At 29.9% G+C, this 27,015-nt stretch overlaps 2 protein-coding genes and 1 long non-coding RNA gene across 3 annotated transcripts in view; 2 read left to right on the top strand and 1 right to left on the bottom strand.

The window, feature by feature from the left end:
- Positions 1-5,957: 5,957 nt before the first annotated feature.
- Positions 5,958-8,104, top strand: LOC105622186. The gene is made up of 2 exons (XR_001046507.1): positions 5,958-6,008; positions 7,719-8,104. It is a non-coding gene; the product is annotated as an uncharacterized LOC105622186 (long non-coding RNA).
- Positions 8,105-12,629: 4,525 nt separating this feature from the next.
- Positions 12,630-16,898, top strand: LOC105622185 (methionine aminopeptidase 2). Its single transcript, XM_012203615.1, has 6 exons — positions 12,630-12,778; positions 14,263-14,337; positions 14,464-14,783; positions 15,357-15,761; positions 16,090-16,357; positions 16,451-16,898. The coding sequence occupies exons 1-6, from the start codon at positions 12,634-12,636 to the stop codon at positions 16,654-16,656; spliced, it is 1,419 nt and encodes a 472-aa protein (XP_012059005.1). The 5' UTR covers positions 12,630-12,633; the 3' UTR covers positions 16,657-16,898.
- Positions 16,899-19,109: 2,211 nt separating this feature from the next.
- LOC105622184 overlaps positions 19,110-27,015 on the bottom strand; it is a 53,034-nt gene continuing 45,128 nt past the window's right edge. Inside the window, exons 3-5 of the mRNA XM_012203614.1 lie at positions 21,365-21,524; positions 19,803-19,974; positions 19,110-19,199 (exon numbers count right to left, since the gene is read on the bottom strand). Coding sequence (XP_012059004.1) covers positions 19,110-19,199; positions 19,803-19,974; positions 21,365-21,524 — 422 coding nt within the window. The remainder of the gene's footprint in view (positions 19,200-19,802; positions 19,975-21,364; positions 21,525-27,015) is intronic.

The following is a 27,015-nucleotide window of genomic DNA, read 5'->3' as shown; positions in this document are numbered from 1 at the left end:
GGTGACCAGTTTTTTCGACGCGGGATTCGTACGCTACCCGAAAGATGGGAGAAAGTAGTGGCCAGCGATGGACAATACTTTGAATCATAAATGTATAACCAGTTTTTTACAATAAAGCCTCGAATTTCGGAAAAAAAACGGCGGAAGCAAAATTGTACATCTAATATTATAAAGGTGCTTTTTTTGTTTCTACGTGTAATTCTTTAATATGCTCACCATCATTTAACTGTACTTTTTACGATCTCGCGAATTTACTGCGCAATCACTTAGTGAATCGTCAGCATTAATTTCCGATCATCATTGAATGAGTAACATCCAGCCTCTCATACGATAGGGAAAATAATTTCTTGCTTCAGGGAAGCAATACCAGTTTATTTTCCGCAAATATTTCTTCACACTTGTTAGATTCTTCTTTGATTGAAAGCGGACGCTACTTGCGTTTAGTTAATGGCTTTTCCAAATGATACAATACGAGACGGTTCGTGTTTCTGTATCGAAATATCGGAACCAAAGAAAGCAAAAGGTCGGAATCTAGATGTACACACGATAATGTAAACAACTTCATCGATATTTAAACAAGTTACATCGAATGCGTTCCGCAGGATCATAAATCAGATCCTGAACTTTCCGCTCGCATTATTAATTTCGGCAAACAAAATATTTTTTTCGAATGACAAAAAACGTAATAGAATTGCACATTTAATTGTCTTCATTTAATTTGTAAGTTATGCGAGCGACCTATTTAGTATTTTTTTTGCGTTTCCTCGGTTTAACAAATGGAAATTGCATCGTTTTTACGGTATATTGATTTTTAATAATTATTGTTATCAATAATATTCGCGATCAATTATTTGCGATAATTACTTAATCCGATACTTTTGATGATTCGTCAATGAAATTCTGTTTTATTGACATTATTTAACAGAATTATTCAAAAAACGACCGAAATATGATGTATTTTTTCGATAAAAATATTAAATGATAAATAAATTATAAAGAAAAATGCAGTTTTATAATTATGTGAACGTCAGATACAACAAGGGACATTAAATTTGTAAAAGAATGTAGACGAAAATTTATAAATTTATAAAATAGGCTTTTTTTATCATTTTATTTTTATCAATTTAATTTGAATCTAAAATATTTAAAATTGGTTTCACCTTCGCATAAATTATGTGGTAATTTATTTAACGAACAAAAAAAGAAAGAGTGGAATACGAAATAGAGAACGAGAGCGAAAGCGAGTAAATTGAAATTTATCGAAAGGTGAAACTCAGCCTAAGATTTTCAATGTATGCTTTTTATTTTAAAAAAATCGATTCATTAATTTCTTTACTTTGAATAGAGATTGGCAAGACAAAGCGATGTAATACATCCAAATTCATATCACTTATTTAAACGATATCACATGATAATATAACTTGCTTTTATAATTATATATAATTATATAAAATATAATTTTAAATAAGATCGTTTCTTACACGGCACATCAATTCAGATTTTTCCTTTCCTTTTAGTTGATGTATGTAAATAGCACTTGCAAAGATGTAAGAGAATATCTCTGATCGATTTCGGCGATTTCAACTTTTTCTAGTATTATATAAGTAATATTAAAAATTCCACTCGCTTCCACATGTGCAGTCCAAATTGCAATAATTTTGGTAAATTCCGTAATGATGTCTCTTATCATACGTTAACATAAGGTATTATTACCACGAGGCTTATTGTCGTCGAACACACACAGTTTTGCATGTAATGACGTCAGAAACATAAACGGCATTTTTTTTTAATAACAGTGTAACACTCACAAAGACTATCTATCGATATGGTGCATGCGTTTAAACTTTAAACTTTCATATTATATTATATAACAAGACTAGAATGGATAAAAGTTAAGTGACAATGAATTAATACGACTGTTGTAACAGATCGCAACAGCAGACTTGACATTTGTAAAAGCAGACTTGACATTTGTAAAAGAGCATTTGTGACGATTTTTTATCAATTCGACTCATTATTATTGCACGTAAACAAATGAAATCAGAGCCAATAAGATCTAGTCACGGCGCCCAAATGATTTATAATTTTATATCAAAATTGCTTCTATTTGTTACACAAATATATATAAATATTACCTATATAAAAGTATTTTTTCAATTATGCACGAGATCCGTTTCACAAATATTTTTCTTTAAAAACAATTATCGTAGAGAAATCACCAATTATTGAAATATAAATATTAATAATAAAAGAAAAAGATCTTCAAGAATAAATCTTTGATTTATTTTTTATTTAATTTATAGAACCAAACTACAAACTACTTAACGAAGGCACAACTATTGGGAATATATTATGTTAAACAAAACAAACCAGTTTCACGTTAAAGAAATAAGTTCATATATGGAACTCTGGGGCGCCAGACGAGGCGAGGTGCCAATATTATAGATTATTATTCCATATCTGAGTGAAAGAGAAGATGGGAGGGTGAGAGAGAGAGAGAGAGAGAGAGAGAGAGCCAGAGGAGGGGGATTATAATTCTTTACAAAACCTGAATTAACAAAGATGGCTCAACAAAGTTTCCGCTACAAGATCATGAAAATGTAATTAATAAATAAACGCGTAAATAGGACATTGATGCGGAATTGTTTCATAACTCTTAATTATACGTGTCAAATAACATAATTCTTTCTGCAGGCTTATATCTATTTTATCATTTTCATAAAAAGATATATCTAAAAATTAAATTTATGTTTCCATGCATGATTATCGGACAAATAGAACGTAATAATATTCATAATGTCCATATTTTAGCAATATAGACCAACCATATCTCAATTTAATTTAATCTTTATTTTTTTCTTATTTTTAGAATCAGAAAGAAATAAAAAGTTAGTTAAACTTAACTTTTCGTTGACATACTGGATGTGAACTACCCATAAAATTATTTTAACTTTCTGAAACTCAATTTTCTTTTATTTTGTAAAACAAAAATATAATGTTTATAAAAAAATATATTTTTTCATTTTCCTACATTCAATATGCAAAATAAATATCCTTTATCCAAATTAACTTACAAACTAATTTTTTTTTTACTTCTTTAAACTATATGAGTCTAAAACGGAATATATGGAAAAATTGATAAAAATTATAGATTTGCGACTTCTGTCGTTTATAATTTTCGAAGAAGAGAAATTTTCAAGAAGCATATGTTATGTATGAAATGTATGTGTGGTAAAACTTTGTGAGTGAATTGCGCAGAAATTTTTAAAGTTAAATATAGCTATCTCTAACCTTCAAAATTTGTCATTAATTTTGACAGATCATGTTTTAAAAAAGTGTTCTAACAAGAAATATTTAAAACTATTCTAACAATTCTGATTTTGTTTATTTTGAAAATAAAATTTAAAAAATGATTATGAATTGGTACGACAATGGAAAATTTTGTTCTAAGTTTCCTTATACAAAATTCATGATCATTTTTAAAGTTTTATCAAAAAGTGATAAAGTGGTGTAATATTCCACGTGTTATTCAACATGTCCTTTGTATTTTCTTTATCTGTCATTATTTTTGTTATTATCAAGAAAAGACAAAAAAATTATATTGTATCAATATATGCTGCGTACGTAAAAATTATTCTTGACATTCCTCGATTTTCAAATGAGAATAACAATAAAAATTCAACCAAATTCATTTACGCATTCATAATGCTTACTTTTGTGATAATATCATTGGAGCAAATATGCGAAAGAAACATTTTATCCTTATATTGATAATCAGAAATAATCCGTTAAAATTATAAAAGCTATTGTTACAATCACAACCATAAAACTTTGAGCGGAATTAGAAATTCTTATTAAAAGGGAACAATATAAAATCCACATTTTTCTACCCACATGAAATGTATCCTAGATCTAATGATTAAGAATTTTGAACTTCTTTTAGTCTACAATACATCATAATTTAAACACTTTATATTCAATCTTTTGCCGCGTATTCACGACATCGCTTTACTGGATTTGAAATTTTATTTGTAAGAAAGTAAATTATAAATTGTATTTCGAAAAACATAATTTATATAATTTATATAATTTTTCATGTAAAATGAATAAATATGCGAGAACAAATATGAGTCACACATATCTACACAAGCGATAGATAACATAGCTAGTAATTATTTCACATTATAATTATCGCTTTTTCTTATAAATACGCCAAATAAGCAACATGAATTCCATTAGCACAGTAGCCGTTCGAGTTTCTACTATCAATAACACTCGATAAAAACATGAGTTATAAGGTTTTATATTTGCTGATCTTGGCATTTGCCGTAGTCTGTATCTTGGCTGAAGATTTTGGTTTCAATAGTAAGTTCAAGAAAAAAAAATTATTGTTCTGTGTACATCCAGATTTTTCTCTCAATTTGATATATCATATAAATTAGACATAAAATAAAAATAATAATAATAATATATGATAATAATAATAATAATAATAATAATAATAATAATAATAATAATAATAATAATAATACAGTTACTAATAAGATACATTATTGTGGCGTATATCTTGCACCAACGAAATTTTCAATCATTTTCAATTAGCAACTTATTAAATAACGAGTCAAATTTCTCAAGATATATCAAGAGCAACATGCTTCAATGTTTTATCAGATCTCGCTAACATGACATTTAGAAATAAAAAGAAAAGTTGCAAAGTTTTTTTATTTTTTACTTTTCATTTTACTATTTTAAAAAATAATTTTATTGCGCAATGATGATATTGCTTTTGATAATAGTAGAATAAGCATAATAACTTCGATAATCTTTATAATTTTATAAAACATTTTTTACTTAGCATTTCACTCATAGATTTTTACTTATATTTACTATTTTTTATTTCTTTGTACTTTTTTTAACATTTTTGCAGAACATTTAGAAACCTTTTCACATTGTTTTATAAATCCTGATTTTATTGTGTGTTTAATTGCGAATAAATATTGTAACATGAACTATTTTGTTCCATGTCTCGTTCAGTTTAATGTTGTATGGAAATACGTATAAAATTAAAAAATTATAAACTTATGTTCTCGTCAAGTATTATGATATAACTTGTGTCAAAATTATGTCTAATTAAATGTAATGTATTAGTTGATGAATAATATATTATATTGAATGCACTCTACCTATAACGCTTTATTCTCACTTGCTTAATCTTACTTGCTTAACTCACTTAATAATCTTTATTATTCCTGTTCATTTTAATAAAAAAGAATATTTTGTGAAAGGGTATTTGAATAAAATAAATTTCAGTACATATAAAACTTTACAGATTTGTTTTGATCAGGAAATCCATATATATTTCATATACAAGATTATTATTAGTTATATTTTAAATTATTAATAATTATGTGCAATGGAGGCGTATTTGACATTTTTTTATGATCATTAAATGAATTCACAGACTCATTGTTTTCACACTGTCATCGAATGAATTTATAGGGAATGTAGAAGAAGATTCAGAAGACAAAAATGTTAGCGCTCGCGGGCGAATTCTCGAATTGTGACATATAAATTCGTTGATTTGGAAATTTTTTGACACTGTATTTGGAATCATATGCGTATTTTTTCCTAACGATTTAATGAATTAACGGACTTAGCAAATCTATGAACTGCATAAGACAGCAACTAATTCAACTGGTATTATGTATCGTCGAATTGTTGTAAAAAATCACGAAAATGATTTTCTACCTACTTTCCGAATAGCCCGGAGTAAAGAATGTGATAAAAATGAAACATAACATAATTTGTCATTTAATGAATTATTTAGTAAATATTTGTTAAAATTCTAAGGATAGACTTCATAAAACTTATAAATTTCAGTTTAGACCTATTATGCGATGTTATGAAAGGTATATTAAGAAAAATATTTTCAATAATTATGTGTGGTGCTGTTGCAGGTGGAGGCAATCTAAACGTTAACGATACGTATGGAAGTTCAAGTGAATTAGGTAAAAATTGGAGTAAATAAGGATCATATTGAATTGTAGATTACATCCTAATATTATTTAAACTTTGTAACATAACAATTCCTTTTGTCAATATATGAAAATATTTTCTATTATGCATTTATATTTGTTTTAAGTATTAACACAAAAATTGTTTATAATGATATAAATTGTTAAAAATGGTATCAAAAATATGTAATATATTATAAATATGTAATATATATTCATACATTTAAGTAATATAATATATTATAGGATCGTATATTGTGTTGATAACACAAATTATAGAAATCAAAGCCTTAAACGGTCTGGATCTTAAATGCTTATATGATTCTGTGTAAATTTGTATACTATGTATGTAATCCTTTTAAACGTGCGCCAAAATGATTTTTTGATCTTGAAATGCTAACTTTATTGAACTACCACAAATTAATATCACGAATTAAAGTGACTAGCAATTTAATAAATTTTTGATGTTTTTTCGCATCTTCGAAATGATCTTAATGTTGAATGATATATTAAAATCTGTAAATAATTAATTGTTATTGCGAAAAATATTATTTCGAACTCGGATCTTTTACATTCCGTGCGAGATTCCTAAGCAACGGAATATGCAAGAGTCCAAGTTCGAATCCCGGCCGAAGTAATATTTTTCGCAATAAAAATTAATTATTTACAGATTTTCATATGTCATTTAATATTATCAACCCTCTACTCAAATCTGGGTATTTGTAACCCAGCATTTTCTTTTGCTTGTATGTCAAATTGTAGTGCATCGATTTTTAATTAATTTTTTTTTAATCTATCGTTTGAAAAAAAAGAATTTTTGAATTAGAAAGTTTAAAATTTCATAGCACAAAAGATATAATAATATTTTATAATGAATAAAAAGAGATCGGAAAAAAATTCTGAATTATGAAAATCGTTGGAATTACCCTTTGTGAGTACTGAGAATTAAGATCGTTTCGAAGAAGCGAAAAAGCATTAAAAATTTGTTAAATTGACAATTAATTTAACTTGTGATATTACTGCGGTAGTTAGCATTCAAAACCAAAAAATTATTTTGGCATATTTCAAAGGACTATATATACATTGTATATAAATTCACACAGAATCATGCAAGCATTTCATGCAAGATCCAGCTAGACCGTTTAAGGCTTTTAAGTATATATGATATAAACATGTAAAATATACATATATCAAATGAAACTATAAACTCATTAATGTATCCATACATCGAATGAATCTATAAGAAATATAGAAAAAGATTCAGAAAACAAAAAGCGCTCGCGGACGAATTTTCGAATTGTGACAATTAAATTTGCTGGTTTGGAAATATTTTGACACTGTATTTGGTATTACATGAGTATTTTTTCCTAACAATTTAACAAATTAACGGACTTAGCAAATTAAACTTTTAAACTATATAATACAGCAACTAATTCAATTGGTAGCATGTGACGTCAAATTATTGTTAAAAATCATGAAAATAATTTTCTACTTTCCAAATGGCTAAAGTAAAGAATGTGTTAAAAGTGAATCAAGATTTGAAATGGCGCAATTTGTCATTTAATTAGTTATTTAAAATTATTAAATTATTAATTAGTATATTTAAAATTGTAAAAATATAAAATAATTTATAAACTTCAGTTATACCCACTATGTTGTGAAAGGTGCATTAGAAAAATTCTCAAAGATTATGTGTTGTTGTAGATTTGGATTCAAACTTAGAGGCGGACATTGAGGGAGGATATAACAGCACAATTTAACACAGGTTTCTGGTGGCAAAGGTGGAAATGATGATGACAAGACCTCTACTAAATAAAAGCCGTATTGTGTACTAAATTATATTCTAAAATTATTTAAATTAGGCAAATTATATAACGACAAGAATACAATGGCTTGAAATACATACATCATAAGCTAATAACAATAAAATTCCTTCGTCGACGAATGAATATATTTCTTATTATACACTTATATTTGTTTTAAGTATAAACATAAAAATTGATTATAATGATATAAATTGTTAAAAATGGTAATATATGTATACATATAAGTATATATGGCTATGTGTAAAATATATGCAGCAAAATATATTTCTTGGAATGTTTTATTCTAAACAGTGCATGGGAATGCGCGAAATGTATAATTTAAAGAGATTATGCATTTATTACATATATGGGGTGTCCCAAACCTTTTTATACTTTGCATGTAGACACATAGAGCGGATTAAACTAATTTAAAAGTCCTCTGTTATTTTGAAATTTTCGCAATATTTAATAAGATATTTATTTCTAAAGCTTGTCAAATAAGTAGATAAAACTTACATTTAGATCAACTTACATTTAGATCAACTTAAATCTCTTTCAGAGTTTTTTTTAAATAAAATATATTAAAAATTTTTTTTAGAGAATTTTTGAAGAAAAGATGTTTTGAAGTTGTCTTCTATTCATCAATTTTATTCATTGATTTATTCTGCTTATTGGATATAATTGAAAAAATTGCAAAATTTGCAAAATGGTAGATGATTTTTCAACTTTTAATCCTCTATATATATATATGCAGCTCACAAATGATATTTCAATAAATTTGGAACGTCCTGTATATTGCAAGAAATTTTATAAGTATAATAATGACAAATTATAATTAATTACATGAGAGTTTAACGGTACGGACGGAACTTCTTAATTTGACAGTTATTTGATTGCGTTCAGGCTGTAGATTCCTGCAGCCAGATACAAGGATTAAGTTCTTTACAATAAGGCAAACAAGAACTTCCTTCCTCATCAAAATATTCACAGAATTTGGCAAAAAGTGAGAGTAGTTGTATCAGATAAATATATTATTCAATAGAGATCACACACATCATTCCACAAAAATTAAATTTACTTTAGATGATTATACGTATTGCGTATTGCTATTTTACTAGTTTTTTCTATAATAAAATGCGTATTTCGGTTAATTATCTTTTTTTTTATCCAGTATTCGTGCGTTATTATTATATTCTCAATGACGTTTTCTCTCATTCCAAGTCCCATCGTAAGCAACAATAACGTTTACTCCGCTACGCATTAAATTGTTAATCGGCTAATTTTAATCGAATTTTGATACGTTATATAATAAGTTTGTTAAGTTAACTTATTTAAATTATAAAAAGATTAAGTTAAGTCATAAAATAATTTTAAATATTTAATTTCAAATATTTCAAATTAATGCACGCGCGCTATAACATGTACATAGAAAGTAGCTTATATATTACATTAAAATTAAAATTATCGTTTATTATTTACTTTTTTTATTTTTTTTAACTCATTACAATTTTTGAATTGTTTTTCTTATTTGATCTAGCAGCGCTAAATGTTTACTTTTTTAATTTACTTTTTTAATTTTTTGTGATAACATTTGACTGGACAAAGTAAATGTAATTCTGTAATGTTTTGAATAATATTTTGAAGGAGAATTAAATAACTACTACTTTGGTTGAAAGAAAAAAATTTTTGAATGAATTATAAATATTTCATATAAAAAGAATTAAAGCCATTTGGATAAGAATAGGAAAATATTTCAATAGAAAAATATATATACATACTTATTAGGTTTCATTATATGAAAATTAAAAATAGTACCACTTGGTTTATGTTCTGTATTTAGTTTGGTATGGGATTTAACTTGGAACTTGTTGATATCAAATCTTTTATATGAATGGTATATAAAATTTTGTGGAATTTAATTTAGAGCCAGTTGATGATATCAAATCTTTTATACACGAATGCATATCATTAGAATTAAATAACAATAAAAGATACGTACCACTTGGATTTTACTTTTTAATTTGATATAATTTAACTTGGTTAGTTAAGACTATCACATTTAGATTTTAATTTTTAATTTAGTTTAATAATAGTTTTTTTCTAGGAGTAATAATTTTTAACAGAGAATATTAAAGCTGCCATTACTTGGTTTGGAATAAGAAGACCTTCAATAAGAATATCTCTGAAGAAAAGTTAAAACTATTATTATTGGGTTAGAATAATAAAAAGAATAATAAATATTAGATGTGGGAAAAAGTTCGTGACGTTTTTCCCGTTACATCTAACGGGAAGAACGCCATGAACTTTTTTCCATACCTAATACGTAAAGTAAATTTTATTTTAGAAATTGAATTTTATTCAACGCTTGCATATTTCCTAGTAATTATGATTATACTTATATTGTATGTACAATTAGTATTTGCGCTGTAATTGTCAACTTCTCAAATTCATACATTATTCTCGATCATTAAGAAGCAAGTGATAATACTCAATGTAAAATAAATAAATAATGCAATAAACGATATCTAACTACAACACACTTTCAGATATTTTAATTACTCATAATAACCAGAATTCGGATCTTGATGCTGTTTTTTTCCATTCCAAGCGTCGCGAGAAATAGTATCGTTTACATCGTTATTATAATGAATTTAATCTGAATATTGTCGAATAAAAGTAATGTTTACAGTTTATTTTTTTTTTACAACACCTACTTACCTGTCTTACAAATCCAAATTCATTTACTATATTATAAACTTAAAGCCAATAGTTTGCACAGCTTTTTATATATATGTAACTTATATATGATTGTATAATTCAGTTGCATGTACACACGCTGGATACTCATGCGGATGTTTCTTATTTTTCTTCTAAACATTATATTATGTTTTTAGTATGTGATCTAGCAGCGCCAAGTATTTACTTCTTTAATTTTTTGTAATAATATATTTATTTTTATTCAATTTATTTGTATTATTTATTTTGTATTTAATTTATTTGTTTTAATATTTTTTTATCATAAGAAACGATAAGTTAATATTGTTTAATAAATATTTATTAATCTCTACAACACAATATTTCACAAAAATTGTAACAACACTACTGCAACATTGCAGCATACATTGTGTGTTGTAGCAATTTGTAGAGATTTTGCAGCGATATTGCTGCAAATTCCGTGCTGTATGGAAAAATATTTTTTTTTCTCAGTGTAATGAAATAAGATATACACATATATTTAACTTTTAACTTTTAATTTTTTAACTTTTTTTATTTAATTTTTTAAAATAAAAATTATTTACATTTACATCGCAGTAATTTTAAAGTGACGTATTGCGAATATGAGTACGTGTCAAGTAAAAACGTGTACAAATAGGTTCCGAAAAAAAAGGATTTTTACAGAAATTTACATTTTTTTCGATTTCCAAAGAAAAGAACTCAACATAATGTCATAATGACATAATGACAGCGCCAACTTCAAATAATTACAGCAACATGGCGGCTTCTGGATATTGCTCTTCTTATGTTAAAAATGTGCAAGAGTATACCTTTTATACTTCCATTATGATAACACATAAATCGCGAATATAAAGAGGGCAGCAATGCATAAGAAAATAAATCAATTAAAGTCCTCCGTTTCTTTTCTTTCCATGAAATAAAGAATTTTGATTGGTTGAATTTCTTATGCTTTATATGCTATGCAAGATTCTATGCTCCTCGCTTAAAGCGTGATAACTTTTGTTGACATGTGATTACTGTGTTAACATGTGATAACTTTTTGTCAAACTAAACAAATAATGATGTCATTAATCTGAGTATGAAATACTCAGTTCATTTCAGACTCAGTTTCACTTGTGTGCAAATATTGCGCATACGAAATTTTATATTTTTTTAAAATAAATATTTTTCTAAAATAAAACATCAATAATATCACATTATGTTGCAGTCGACTGTAACAATAAAAGCTACAGAAAAACTAAGAAACAAATTAATCAAGAGCAAAATGTCGAAATAAGTTTTTATCGGTACATATTATATTTATAACCTATACAATAAAAATAAAGATTCAATATAAAATAAATAATAAAAAAGAGGCTACGAGCCAATAAGTCACTTTAATGCTAATCCAAAAATAATGTGAAATTAAATTTCATATAATTGAATAAACATTTCGACCTACACAAGGTTATCAATGTCACAACGTACCGATAATTACGAATACATTTAAAGTCGTATAAAAATTAAAATTTTAATAATATCTAAAGTCATGTTAAAATATTATTAATATAAAATTCGTTGCAGTATTATATATTTTATATTAATAATGTTTGCCATGATTTTGGATTTTATTAGGATTTTTATGTAACCTTAACTGTTACTACTTACAATTACCGGTTCTTTGTAACGTTAATTATAACCTTGTATATATGTCGAAATGTTTGTTCAATTATGAAATTTAGTTTTATTTAATTTAGTAAAATAATTTTCGATTTTTATTAAAAGAAGTAATGCGTATATATATTTATTACTTCTTTTAATATAAACAGAAAATTATTTTTAATTGCAACTGTTGAATTCATTTTGGCTCACACAAAATCCTATTTTTATATGCACTGGAAATACAAATAATATCATAATACATATATCGATTTTCAAATAGAGCGCTCAAATGATGCCAGACAAGATGGCTGACCCTCCCAATAAGCTGGCTTTATGCTCCGCGTCCAGATATTCATATGTCCATGGTATAACAGTTTTAGATTTTTCTGTGACCTCTGTACTCTGTGGTTTGCCGTTATTCGTGGTTATTCGCAAAAATGGCGGCCGTGCTGGACGAGGTCGGCAAATCTGCTGAGAAACTCGTGGACGAGGAGAAGAACGAAATCGTCGACGAGGAAGACAAAACCGGAGCGGCAGAGGCGTCGAAGAAGAAGAAGAAGAAAAAAAAGAAGAAGAAGGCCGGTAAGTTTTGTTCGAGTATTGTCCTTAAATGACAACGTGTCAAGTGTCTCACCTCGATTTTTTGTGGCACGCGGTCCCTAATTGATGATTTAATGAATTTCCTATCCACATCGTTATAGAACCGATCACAAAGTTGTCGGGACAATTTACTCAATTATTCTTCTAAATGTAAACTATTCATGAGATTTTGTTTAAATCTGCAAATGGCGCGAGTACGTTGTTGATCATTAAGGTATTTGTATTTAAAATGGAGTAATGTAAACTCTTCTCTTGAGAAGTTTCAAATGAGAATCGCTTCTTCGAATGTAAAGTAATGTGGAAACATTTTGTGTTTATATGTATTGGTAATTAATCGTAATAAATGATGAAAATTCGATCCTATGTTGTTATCGAATTTTATATCCAATTATGAAAGATTTAAGATCTTTTTTAATAATTGAACTAATGTATATTAGGTGTAGTAAAAAGAAATCCATTATTTTTGCATGAAATTGAATGGAAAAAATAATGGATTTCTTTTTATCACACCTAATATTTTTGTATTTAAAGTAAAATGAATATATATTTGGCATATTTGGCAAAAGCAAGAAGGAGAGTTCTAGTGCAGTTCAGTGCGGAAATAAAAAACAAATCTTTGTTCTTTGTGGCTGCCTATAACTTTCTCTTTACATTCTTTTAGATTATATTCTTTTTTGTTAAACTTCAATAAATATATATTTCATCTTAAGTACGAAAATTACATATTCAACTACAAAGAACAATCCTAAGCTTAAACACTGTGACTTTGATTGACAATTGTATGATATTGGAACATTGCAACTTACAGAAAGAACACTAATTATAAATTTTAAATTCCAAAAATTCATGTATAAGTTATATGTATCCAAAGCCAATATGCATATGAGGATCGTTTTGATCCTAACATAAAAACAAGAAAATATTTTTTCGATTAAATTCAGTTTTATTTTTCAACATAATCTCCTTTTAAGTTGATATATTTTTCCGAGTGATGTTCCCATCCCTTTAACCCATTCAAATAATAGTTAGCGTCTTGCTCTGCAAAATAGCTTCGGATGTGATGACCTTCTCGTTTGATGAAAATCTCTGTCCTCCGAGTCAAACTGGCAATGATTAAGTTCTTGCATTTGAAAGACAATACGCGCAAGCACGATATTCGATTTTTTTCATTTTTACAAAAACACTGACATCGATTGATACAAATGACTGTCAAAAAACAAACTGAGCGTCCATAATTTTCACAAGTATCTTTTAAAGCATGTATGATTGTATTATAATACCAAAATGGTTTTGACGAGTAATGCTATATTGAGGCTTATAACTTTTCAAACGACTCGTGTGTGTGTGTGTGTGTGTGTGTGCGTGCGTGCGTGCGTGCGTGCGTGCGTGCATGTGTGTATAAACATAAAAGTGAAAATGTGTTATTGATTCTCTATGAAATATTGATAATGGAAATGTTTGTACAGGTGCTGGAGAAGCCAGTGCAGATGTGCCAGAAGGGGAAGAAGATAAAGCTAAGGATGATGATGCAGTGGCCGAAGGTATTGTCAGTAACTTCTAATTTTTCTATATTTTTATAATGATAATAAACTGAAATTTAACATTAAATGACTCTTGATAAATATTCATGTTACAATGATGACAAATTATTCGATTGAAATTTTTAGGTACCACAGAGGTGAACAACGGCGAAACCGAAGAGGTCAAAAAGAAGAAAAAGAAAAAGCGTAAACCCAAAGATAAGGGCGGCGTTAAGCAGCAGACGGATCCACCGAGTATTCCTGTGTCGGAATTGTTCCCGGATGGTAATTTTCCTGTGGGACAAATAATGGTTCACGGACCCGCCGGGGTAGACGACAGGATGGCCAAATTGCGCTTCACGAGCGAGGAGGCGCGTGCCCTCGACAGAATGCATAATGATATTTATAATGAAGCCAGACAGGCAGCCGAGGCGCATCGACAAACCAGGAGGCATATCATGGAATGGGTATGTAAGTCTATATTATTGCGAGAAAACATGTTTAATTTTCAAATTTTTAGAATAAACATTGAATTGTATTTGTTGCGTAAACAATATAAAGACGTTTATACAGCAAAAAAAACTTAAACAGTGTAATGTAGACTCGCTGATTCACAAATGCTGTTTTTACGGAAAAATCAGAAAAACAAATATGTTGTTTGCCTTCCGTTTCTCTGTCAGACAAAGTTTTCTATAGTTTAGTATGGAGAAGGCGCGCTCCAGTATATAATTCACTGGATTGCTCTAAAATTTTTTACCTCACTTTTACTAAACTTCAAATATCTATTTCATATAAAATGTATTCTAAAATTTTTAAAGTAAATATCCCCTGAAGAATGAAATCTCACTCTTAAAGATACAAAATTGAGTCATTCTTTTTCAAGATTAACTCAATTTTCAACTCTTCAAAGTGAGATCTCACTCCAAAGAATTTAGAATAATAAGTCAGCCACAAATAATAGACCTACTGTATCATTTGCGTACTTAGAAAACATTTGAAATCGCAGTTTTGCAAATGTACTTCTTTAATGAATTTCGCAGATCAAACCGGGAATGACTATGATAGAAATTTGTAATGAGCTGGAGGAAACCGCTCGAAAATTAATAGGAGAGGATGGTCTCCTGGCTGGATTGGCATTCCCGACTGGTTGTTCCCGCAATCATTGCGCGGCTCACTATACTCCGAATGCCGGTGATCCAACCGTTCTCGAATTCGACGACGTCACCAAAATCGATTTTGGAACTCACATTAATGGGCGAATCATTGATTGTGCGTTCACTTTGATTTTCAATTCCAAGTACGACCCGCTGATTGAAGCTGTTCGCGACGCCACCAATACCGGTATCAAGGCTGCTGGTATTGATGTACAATTATGCGATGTTGGTGCTGCTATTCAAGAAGTTATGGAATCGTACGAGGTGGAATTGGATGGCAAAACGTATCAGGTATGAAAGAATGTTATATGCAAAGTGTAATTTTATTTGATTTAATTAATATTTTTTTCTTGATTTATGATTATCTAATTATCTTTGAACAACACAAAATATTTTATAAGAATATAATGTGACTATCTTTAATAGCAAATATCAGTTGATGTCAACTAACTGAGCTTTAGAAATATATGATATTTCTAATTCACAAGTGCTTACATTTTAATTCAATATTTAATCGAAAATATATGAAAATATATGAAAAAAAATTAATAGTTAAAGAGTGATAAGAATTTAATCATTAAATAATCATTCAATAATTATTTAATTGAATCTTTTGTAGGTGAAATCAATTAGAAATCTGAATGGCCATTCGATTTCACCTTACCGCATACATGCCGGAAAAACGGTACCAATAGTTAGAGGTGGCGAAGCAATCAGAATGGAAGAGAACGAGTTCTATGCGATCGAAACTTTCGGATCTACTGGTAGAGGCGTGGTTCACGATGATATGGAATGTTCGCATTACATGAAGAGTTTTGATGCTGGTTTCGTGCCATTGAGATTGCAGAGCAGCAAGTCTCTTCTCAACACTATCAATAAGCATTTCGGTGAGAAACCTAAATATGCTTGATTAGTTAAAAAAGCTTTATTTAATAACAGATCTGAGAATTCGAATACTCTCCATTTTATTCGTGTTTTAGGTACTTTGGCTTTTTGTAAACGTTGGTTGGACCGCGTCGGTTGTACCAAATATCAAATGGCGCTGAAGGATCTTTGCGAAAAAGGCGCTGTAGAAGCGTATCCGCCGTTGGTCGACGTCAAAGGCTGTTATACTGCTCAGTTTGAGCATACACTCGTTCTGCGTCCCACATGTAAAGAAGTCATTTCTCGCGGTGACGATTATTAAAGCGCAGCCGTTGTTTTACATGAATTATTATCGGATGTCAAGATGTATTTTAATCTCGATGTAACATCATTGTCGAAGCATCGAACACTCTGCAATATTTGATGCGAAAAATAATTATTGTAATACGTTAGTAATGACATTTCTGAGTGTACTATCCGTAACTTCGGTTTTTTCTTAATCGCAAAAAGGTACCAAGTAGCAAAATTCGACGATAAAAGCATATATACCAACAAAAAAAAACACCAGGTGTTTCCATGCGTGTCGTTTAAATGTGTCTTCTTCGTGTTTTTAATTTTTTTTTATTTCTAATATATATACTTCGAGAAAAGGGTCTTCGCTGTTATATTTCTCGCAACGTTTTTTTTATTCACTTTATTACTGATTTCTTACACGTTGGAATAGAAATGACGGGGTTGATGTTTAGTGTTGAATAAAATATATTTGGAATCCGAGATTTTATCATTGTGATGATCTCTCTCAAGATCCTGAATATCTTGATTAAATTTATGTTAAACTAAATATGACAAACGTAAATTAGCATATACATAAACGTGTACATACAACTGTACAAAAAGAAAATGAAAGTATCTTCCGTTCGTGGCTCCTCTATTGGTTGGATATACGGGTATATTTTCTTAAATGCGAGTTATATATTATAAGAGCTTTGTGTGGATCACTTGATAAATTAAAGTTGTAACAAACTTAACGGTTTATATTATTTTCGATCTAATGATGCTGCGTACCTTTGTAAGATTCGTCAATAATGAGCCACAAAATATAGTTAAATTTAATGTCGATATTTAAATACGTTTAATAATAATTGCTACTATGCAAGGCAGATTTGTCTTACTGCCGTGTAACGAAGTACAAGAACACATGGTCCCGCGGAGTCCTGACTTTATTTGTCTCTTGTCTCCTAGCGGAAACTACTTTTACGTTTAGGTGGCATCACTTTCACGTAATCGTAACGATATAATTTTGTTCAATTCTCAGAGATTACCTGAAAATAATGTTAAACTCCAGTTGATCTGTTCATAGCTGCTCACTGTGTCCAGAAGTCATCACGATAAATCAATAATTTTAACAATGAATCATGTGAATAGTTGCACGTTAGCTTCACGTTAGCTTCAATCGTTCCTATATTTATCATGAATGAGTTTATTTATTTCATGATGTAAGAAAATGAAAAAAACGAAGTAATGCCACCATCTAAGCTTCATACAAAATACATTCTATCTATGTGCCCGAAATCGCGTCAAAGATCATGGAAAACATCGTCGTGATTTTCTGGAGAAAAGGAAAGGGGTACTTGCCTTCGACACGAAGAGAACTCTTACACAAACGTGGATACGTATCGCGGATATCCAGGTATTCACGGTTCATGACGTGCTCGAACGATTAATCCTAAACGCGACGAAAACGAATATCATTTTGTCTGTAAAATGATAGATTTTATTATTTATTACAGTGTGTAGACAAATGTTTCAAGAACGATCCTTGCAAATATCCGCCATTGGCGATTTTTATGACAATTTGAATATTCTCAAATAAAAAAAAATTTAATATCGTTTAAGATCAAAGGCTCAGAGCAGAGACAATTTTCCATTTCAATAATCGGCAAACACCATCCACAATTAAATTCTTTCGCGTTATCTCGCCGTTAATCTACAACTACTATCTATTATCGATCTGTCCTACTGTGCTATCTCGTCGCTGATGCCTTCACAATGAAATCTTCGTTCTTGTAAGAAAAAATACGTCGATTATTATATCCGAGTCAACGTTAGCACGTACAATATAATTGGATTACCGCGATTACCGCATATAATAACGTTATCGTGTTGACATACTAATTGGTCGTCAAACGCGTACTAAGCTCGACTGATCTACTATTAAACGAAGACACGTAGTTGGTTGTTGATTGTATTGTACATTGAGATACCCGATATGCGTTTTATTTGAGAACTTGTGTGCTGCTTGATCTGGGGCAATACGCACACGACACTATAATTTACGGCGTCTAAACTGATGCGTCATAAAGATAGTCTTTAATTTTCGAGACACGATGTCATTTTGGTTCTTTGTGTTGTTTGGGAATGATTTTACGACAGATTGGCGCGGCGATGTGGCGCATTAAACATCCACGAAATGTTCCTCGAAATAGATCCCGAGCGATTCTGCTCGTGATAGCAATCAAATGCGCGCTCGTTATGTTCCATCGTGTTATCTTAACACCTAATATTAAGATCTAACGCCTGTTACACGCGTCTTCCGACGCGCCAAATGACGCCGTTAATAATCCTTGTGTTAAGGAAATCTTATCGGGTTATGCGTATGTACACTGATTGCAATCGATAAGGCGCTTAAGGATGAAATTTCGAGCCGCTCTCTTTAAGCGGATCGTCCTCTTCACCCAGGCGCGACATTTGCGCGATCTTCGATTTTCGCCAACTTCACTGGGACTCGGTGCGCGGCCTCAGTTTCGCTCTCGCCGTTATCAGAAGGTTGCTCGGCGGCTCCATCGTCATTCGCGATTGCTCCTGCTATAAAAAAATTATTTAATAAAGAAATCAATATAAAGACTAACAGATCATTTAACTTGATCATAAGTTGTATATTTGAATTGGAATTATTTGTATTTATGCATCTTCTATTATTTCGATCGAATTTCATAAGATGTCAAATGATCGATAATCTTTAAAGATTTAGGATTTAGAATTTGAGGATTCTAGAGAGGAACTAAGGTTTCAAAAGATTAATAATCCTTGAAGATTAGAATTATAAGCTGTTACCTAAACTTTAAATTTTAGGCTGTTAGAAAACTAATCACAGTCGAATATAAAAAAAATAGTCGACTATATGGTCAATTCCTTATAACTTAAGACTTAAAGCTTAGGTAGTAATTTATTATAATATTAAAATCTATTAAAAGATTTTTAAGGATTCTAGAAGTGAAGGATTAGAAGTGAAGGATTCCAGTAAAATGAAGAATATAAGCGTAAAAACTGAATAATTTCTTTTGAGGATTTGGAAATGTAAAGATTTAGATGTCAGGATTCGAAATCTAAAAATATAATATGTCGATATAATAATTTCACAAAGTAAAAGATTAGAAGAATAGCTAATTGCGCCCTATCTCGGATTACCGTTAGTTGAATGTGTCTTGCTCTCTGCTCGATCGCCCTTTGCAAGGCAGTCCTGGGATCGTCTTTGTAGCTTTCCTCACGGATCCTCTCAGCTTCCCTCCTCGACGCAGCTTCTCTCTGTTTTTCCAGAGCACGTTGCAGCTCACTTTTCTGGTTCAAGACGTTCTTACCGCTGCAGACAAAAAGGAGAAGCGTACATTTAATGAATCTGAGACAATCCTTTTTGATTAAAAAAAGAAGCGACTTTCGTTGCTGAAATAAGCGATAATCTCTAGAGTATAAAAATTGAAGTATGTTAGAGAAATGCAAATATCAAAAATAAAATCGAATATACGAAATAAAATTTTGAAAGAAATTCGTAAATAAATAAAATACATGATTCTTAAATAAATAAAATAAGATTTTGCGCGTGCATAGTAATAAAGATATATACATTTTACAGGACAGATAAGAACGCGTCGTAAGATTACGTTGTAATCTCGATCGCAAGTGAAGAAACCACGCGTGCGAATTGGCGTGAATTACGTGCCAAGGTAAAAGTCGGTAAGCGTGAACCGCTTAATTCCATCGAAGCGTGAAGAATCACAGGTGCGCCGAGTATGAGCGCGATCACGTACTGATTAGACATAAACAGGGGTTTAATGTGGAAACATATTTGATGCTATCACGATTGACCGCGATCGAAAATAAGTATATCACGTGAGAAATAATGATTTATCAAGCGAAATTTGAACTCACACGATCTAGTACTCGATCACGCTCGGATTAACGCACAATAAAGATAAATTTGTTTTACAGTAGCACCAGCTTTCATCAGGAAGTTTTTACACGTGGCTAATCGGCTTTCCATTTTCATCGCGAATATTAATCACCTCTCCTTGTATTAATTAATAACATTAATTAATTTTAAACGCACGAGAGAAGCGATAAAGTATTTACTTTAGGGGGGATCTCTCTCTTTCGTTTCGACCTTACCGCAGACGGAATAAATAAATAACGTCTGCCTAAATAAAAAACTTCTCGTCAAGAATTCAGTCGAAGAATTAATGAAATAAAATATATTCAGAGAAACTTTACATAATGAATTTATTAAGAGAAATTTTATATAAAAAATTTTATATAAAAAAAAGATTTTAAGAAATATCTTGCGATTAATTCTGTCAGTAATTCTAGCAGAAAAGGAACAGTAAGGTGTAACGTTTCTAATTTAAGTTTCCAAATTCTAGTTTATGTCATTATTTAAATCGAATAAAAAAGTTTTTATTGAACTTGAAGAAATTATAATTTATCTCTATGCTGTAAAGAGATATAATAATTTTATAGAAATACTATTTTCAACCTAACCTAACCTTATTACAAAATTGTAGCTTAACTATATTAACTTAACTATATTGATGCTATATTATATTGCGTTATGTTGATTTAAATCTGTCTGTTATGTTATAAAATTTTAATTAAAAGCATTTAATTAAAAAGCATTTTTTTTTACGATTCGGAATAATTGAGAGAACAGAAGGGTCAAAGTAATTTCGTGTTTCAAATTTTGAAGGAACTCGACTTACATTTTTTGGTTGAAGAGTAACTCTCTGTGAAGGTCCTTATGATTAGTGGAGATAAGGCAAGGGTTATATGGTTTCTTCGGCAAAATCAGACCATCTGGTCCCATATGAGGAGCCGGTGGTGGTGGAGGCGGTACGCCCAGAACCGGTGCCATTTTTCTTCCTGAAAAAGAAAATACAAATTCGATAACGCTCTCCTGAGACTCAAGCGGTATATCGTATTTGCATGACAATCGTGAGCACCGCTTTTTTGTTCTAATAAATTTCTAATCCTCACACAAGAAATCATTTCGCTCTTCCAAGAATTCGAGAGGATAAGTCAAAAACAAAATTGTATTATCGTTTATATCGATGAAATATCATAGACGTTTAAATCGTTGAAATTGTTTATGTTGCAAACATTATTATTAATATCAATAAGAAATCTGTTCTGTGCTATTTGCACTTTTTGTAATCAACATTTTTGCTTTCTCTCTTTTCAAACATATTTATTTTAAGTATAAATATTTTTAGGATATTTCAAGCAACGCGAACAGATTTAAGATTATTAATATATAATATTACATTATAAATAATTGAATAAATAATGTTCAATTTTCCCAGTTATTAAAAAAGTTAAGTTAGCCTATCTTTATTGCTTAACGTCTTTCGTTTGTAATAGAAGTAGTCGCGTGACTGAAATTGAATAGTAATCGTTCACCTGGTTTTTTAGCATCATTACAAAATTGCAATGTTAATTCAACTACTTACATTATGAAATTTTAATTAAAGAAAGATTTTTTAACGCTTTGGAATACTCAAGAGAACGGTAAGTGAATATTTCTTCGGTGAGCCATCCATAACTGAAGATTAAATGAAGTTTTGTGAATTGTTTTCTTCTCGACAGAATAACGGCTCGACTAATGCACACGATCTGCACGATGCACTCTTAAGTTGGCGAAAGTACAGCCCATGATGTAAGAAGACCAGGAATTAATTAACATTGTGCATAATGACTGCTGAATATAATTTGGAGCAAATTTCTGATCCGTGGCAAATTTCTAATAGCACAGTTTTATATTAATTTATAAAATTTGGGACCAATTTCTGATGTCGTCCTTATCCAAACAACACACATGTCCAAAAACGAAACATAAGACATCTTAATTCCTAAAAGACATCTTATAAATATATTAAAGGAAAAAAAAACATGTTAAAGATATGTAAAAGACATCTTTAAGACGTTTTATATCTCAATTTTAGATGCTGTCTGAGTACTTTGAACTGTGCATCCTTGAAATTGGTTCACCTGGTCTTTTTACATAATGGCGCATCCTGTGATAAGTATTCACCTTCTAACAACACTATTCTCGCTCTGACTGAACTACCCTGTTCACACATCGTCGTGGTATCGCGACTTGTGAGACACTTCCTCAGTACACGAGACGTATCAAAAAGAGAAGTTCTATATATATTTGTAGGGCTTCGCGGATATAGTTGCGTTAATGGGATCAGGGGGCCGCGCAAATGGAATAGTCGCGGCTCAAGGTGAAACAAACGGTGTGTTTCCATTGCGAATGAACCGGGTCGAGCGTTTTAACCCTCTTTCGTTAGATCTACATTCGAAAGGCACGCGAGAGACACGACAAGTCGCTTAGGCCTAAGATACGATTAACAATCGGACAACTTTCTCGACGTCAATATATAATAACATCAGATACAAACGACATAGATAAATAAAAGAGAGCAAGGCTGCCTTAAAACGTAATCAATTTCCAATATTGTTGAATATGGATTACAGATAAAAAATACGAGAGATCCGAGTTCAAATATCAGCTGAGGAAGTTTTTCCTAATAAAATTATTTATAGGTTTTAATGAAGATGTTTATTAAGATCAGATTATGAAGATTTTTCTAAGATATCTATGAGCATCAATATTATTAAGTTGCTTGTGAATTTAATTTATGATGTTACTACTTTAGTTCTGTTAGGATTGTGTTTCAAACTGAAAATTAAATTTGGCGCGCAGTTTGCAGGATTGGATGCAAGTACGTAAATTCACATTGAATTATTTAAGCACTAAAGATCCAGCTTGATCGTTTAGTGCTTTTATTTGTTATGTATTCACATTATAATCTTAAAAGATACTTGTTAGTTCAATACGGATGAAAAGGATGTAATAAAATTATAAAAAAGAACTGGACAAAATGATTACAAGGACATTTGCCACGACGTTTGTCTTGCGTGACCGATCGTTCGTTCTACTTCCGTTCCCTTTGTCAGAGAAGACGCAACGCGTTTCCAGATAAAAATCAAATCGTTTCGAAATTGTAGTTTCATACTAAAGAATGCAATGAGATTTTGTTTGCTATCGAAGGTTTCACCTTCAACGATTTTCGTTGATACGTACTCAGAAGGTTCGCTTTCTGATAATAATATTTGTCGTCCGTTACTTATCATCATTTATTCAAGATTATTTATCATGGTCCTACTAGATTGATGCAGCATGTCATTTCCGTGTGCCTGTCAAGATAACGTTGTGAAATTCTCAGTCAAGTTGAAAAGTTGAAAATGACGCCATTCAATTGATGTATTTAAATTGATTTTCGGAATTTATTCATTTGTAATCGACAAAACATTATTATTAACATTAGTTATTAACATTATTCTTAACATTAGTTAATAATAACAAAATTATAATATTGCATTGGTGTTATAATGGTATAATGTTATAATGATATAATATTATATTATTATTAGTTTTAAAATATTTACATGTAAATGAAATATTATTAACTTTTTACATTTTAAAGATTGATAGAAATACCTACATATGTGTAACGTAATAAATTAGAAGATCGCAATTTACTTATAAATTCCTCATGTAAATCGTGAGTTCGAAACAATGGAAGCATCTCGCATGTAATATATTATATTAGTATGATGGAAAAACGAGCAAATTTATTTCGAGCCGCCCGATGAAATGTTCGATCGAGTTACGAAATGAGGTCGCGAAAGTAAGCGAACGTTTCGTTCACGTGCACCGCATACATGAACTGCATACGCGATTTTATGGAAATCCAGTGACAGGAAGAGGTCACGATATTTAATCAAGTGATCTCAAATTAGAAATGTACGATAAAAAAAATTCAAATTAAATGTATAAATTAAATAATTTTATCATTAAGTTTGCTCCTCCATTGAATTTAAAAAAAAAAAAAAATACGTCATTGAATAAAACACTACGCGTGCGTGGAGAAAACGCTCTTTCAACTTATTGAAAAAATAGGATACTGTTAGGGAAAACATTCTTAAGCCGATTATTCACAGGCGGATGCGTCTGCTTTGTTTGTTTATTCGCAAAGTCATTGACTTACCACGGCGGTGCATTGATCCGAATTTTTGAAAGCACAAGATAAGCCGGCGGCAATACTTAAGTACATACAGTATGCAACGCATCATTAGTATAGATAAATACAGCACCAAGATAAGCGAGTACTCGAGCTACACAACAATTAGATACGAGCGCACGTAATCATTGAATGATGAATGACGGAAAGTATATTTCATTTTTTAATCTTTCTTCAATGTCAAAAGATATTCAAATCACGTGTCATAAAAAATTTCTCAATAGAACAAGATTACTAATTGCTTCATTGCAGCTGCAATACTTTGCTGCACCGTCGAGTTTACATTTAAATAATAGTTTACATTAATACTTTTAATCAAAAACGTAATGAACTTTTGGTTGAAAAGACGAGTGTATCACTTTTGTGAAATCTAAGTTAAAACTATGTTCCCGCTAGAAAGTACACAGTTTATTTAATAAAAACTTTATTGATTATTTCATATCATAAATTTTTCTTTACACATAAATTAATAATGGACGTCAATTTTTATGTTTTAATTCTACTTGATATTCCGTGTATTTTCGTCGAATAGTGGTTTAGGTTTATCGAAGCATGATGTACAGAAAGATGACGTTATACATGACAATCGAAATCGGAAGCCCGTTACGCGATCACCTACTTACGCATGTCGTGCATCGTCAACTTCGCATAGAAAATAATCACTGATCCCGATTCAATTTACAAGAGATTGCAACATAAGTTAACTTAATACTTATGTATATACGGAAGTACTGACCCCACGAGAGATAAACCAATGTACGCTTTTAGAAATAAAAATTTCTACAACTTGATCGTAAATTAAATTCACGATTAACTTTTCTCTTTACTTAAGCCACCGATAAGATTTTTCTTATGTGAATAGAGAAAAATCAATATAATATTAATGTCTTATTTATTTATATCTTATTTACTTATCTATCTTACTTATTTATATCATCTTACTTATTTATATCTTTTTAAGAAATAATAATATTATCGATATAAAGATAAAAAATTAAAAATTTTTATTTATAGTACAACTATTAATAAAATAAATAATTTATATTTAAAATAGATATTAATAACGTTAAATATTTTTATAATGTATTTAAATAGTTTTTATGACGTTTATCAGTTTCTATGCTAACGATTTCTAATCTAACGATTATTAAATTTTAATTCTGTTGCTTGGATAATTAATTAATTGTTCACATTATAACGTGCAGTTAAAATAAATTAATATCTACGCATTAAATTTAAATTTTTACAAACTTTATCGAAATCTCGAGATTGAAAAATATATGATGCCTTAAGAAAAGTCGTAAAAGACGGCATGTATCGCATTTTGTCGAGTGCTCTTTTATTACCCATTCATACACAGAACTGAAAAGAGACTGATAATACAAAGCCGAAGAAAGTGCACGCAGGTAACAGGATAACATGATTATATAAGAGTGCATGTGTCATGTTTACCACTTTATTGCACTTCAATAGAAATGATTGAATTTCAATCTACCGTGCGCGTAAAGTCACACGGTGATATAATTCTTTTATTATTACACGTGATTACATTTCGATTCGACTAAATGACATTGCACAACACGTGCTGTATAATCACAAATTAAAGATTTCAAATAAATTGCCAGAATTTACTCAAAATCATTTAATCTTACTCTCTACTTGCGACAATAATAGAGGCATAATCGATATCTTTATTTCGATATTTCTTCGAATTCAAGAATTATTTTTTCTACAATAAATAGAAATGCTTATACACATAAATTTATATATTTTATAGTAGAATCTTTCAATAAAATATAAAAAGGATATAATCGAGGTATTTGCGAAATCAAAAGGCTCAAAATAAAATCTCCTTCAAAAAATTTCGGAGATGCAGAAACATGAAAATATGATCTCAGAAAATGAGAACAATACAATTTCGGAAGAAAATCTAAACATGACATCAATGAGATGTAAATCTTATAAATTTTAAGCTCGTAAGAAATTGACCAATCACAATCAAATGGGAGAAGAATAATCAACTAATTGATTAATTTCTTATGATTTAAAATTGAAAACTTAAGTTTTACATCTTAATATTTTATATTTTAAACCCTCATTGTAGATGTCAAAATCACAACGTAAACGTCCCAATTATTTACGTTCCGACAAATGAGCTGTGACTTAAAAAACTCGAAGAAAATATTCAGTCAAAGCAGAATTTTGCCAGGAAATTATATCGTTTTACAAATAAATAATAAAATTCCACAACAACAGACATTTCG

The sequence above is a fragment of the Atta cephalotes genome, assembly GCF_000143395.1.
Source record: "Atta cephalotes unplaced genomic scaffold scaffold00041, whole genome shotgun sequence".
Lineage (NCBI taxonomy): Eukaryota > Metazoa > Arthropoda > Insecta > Hymenoptera > Formicidae > Atta > Atta cephalotes.
Note: the sequence above shows the minus strand (reverse complement) of the source record. Positions and strands in the feature narration are given on the sequence as shown.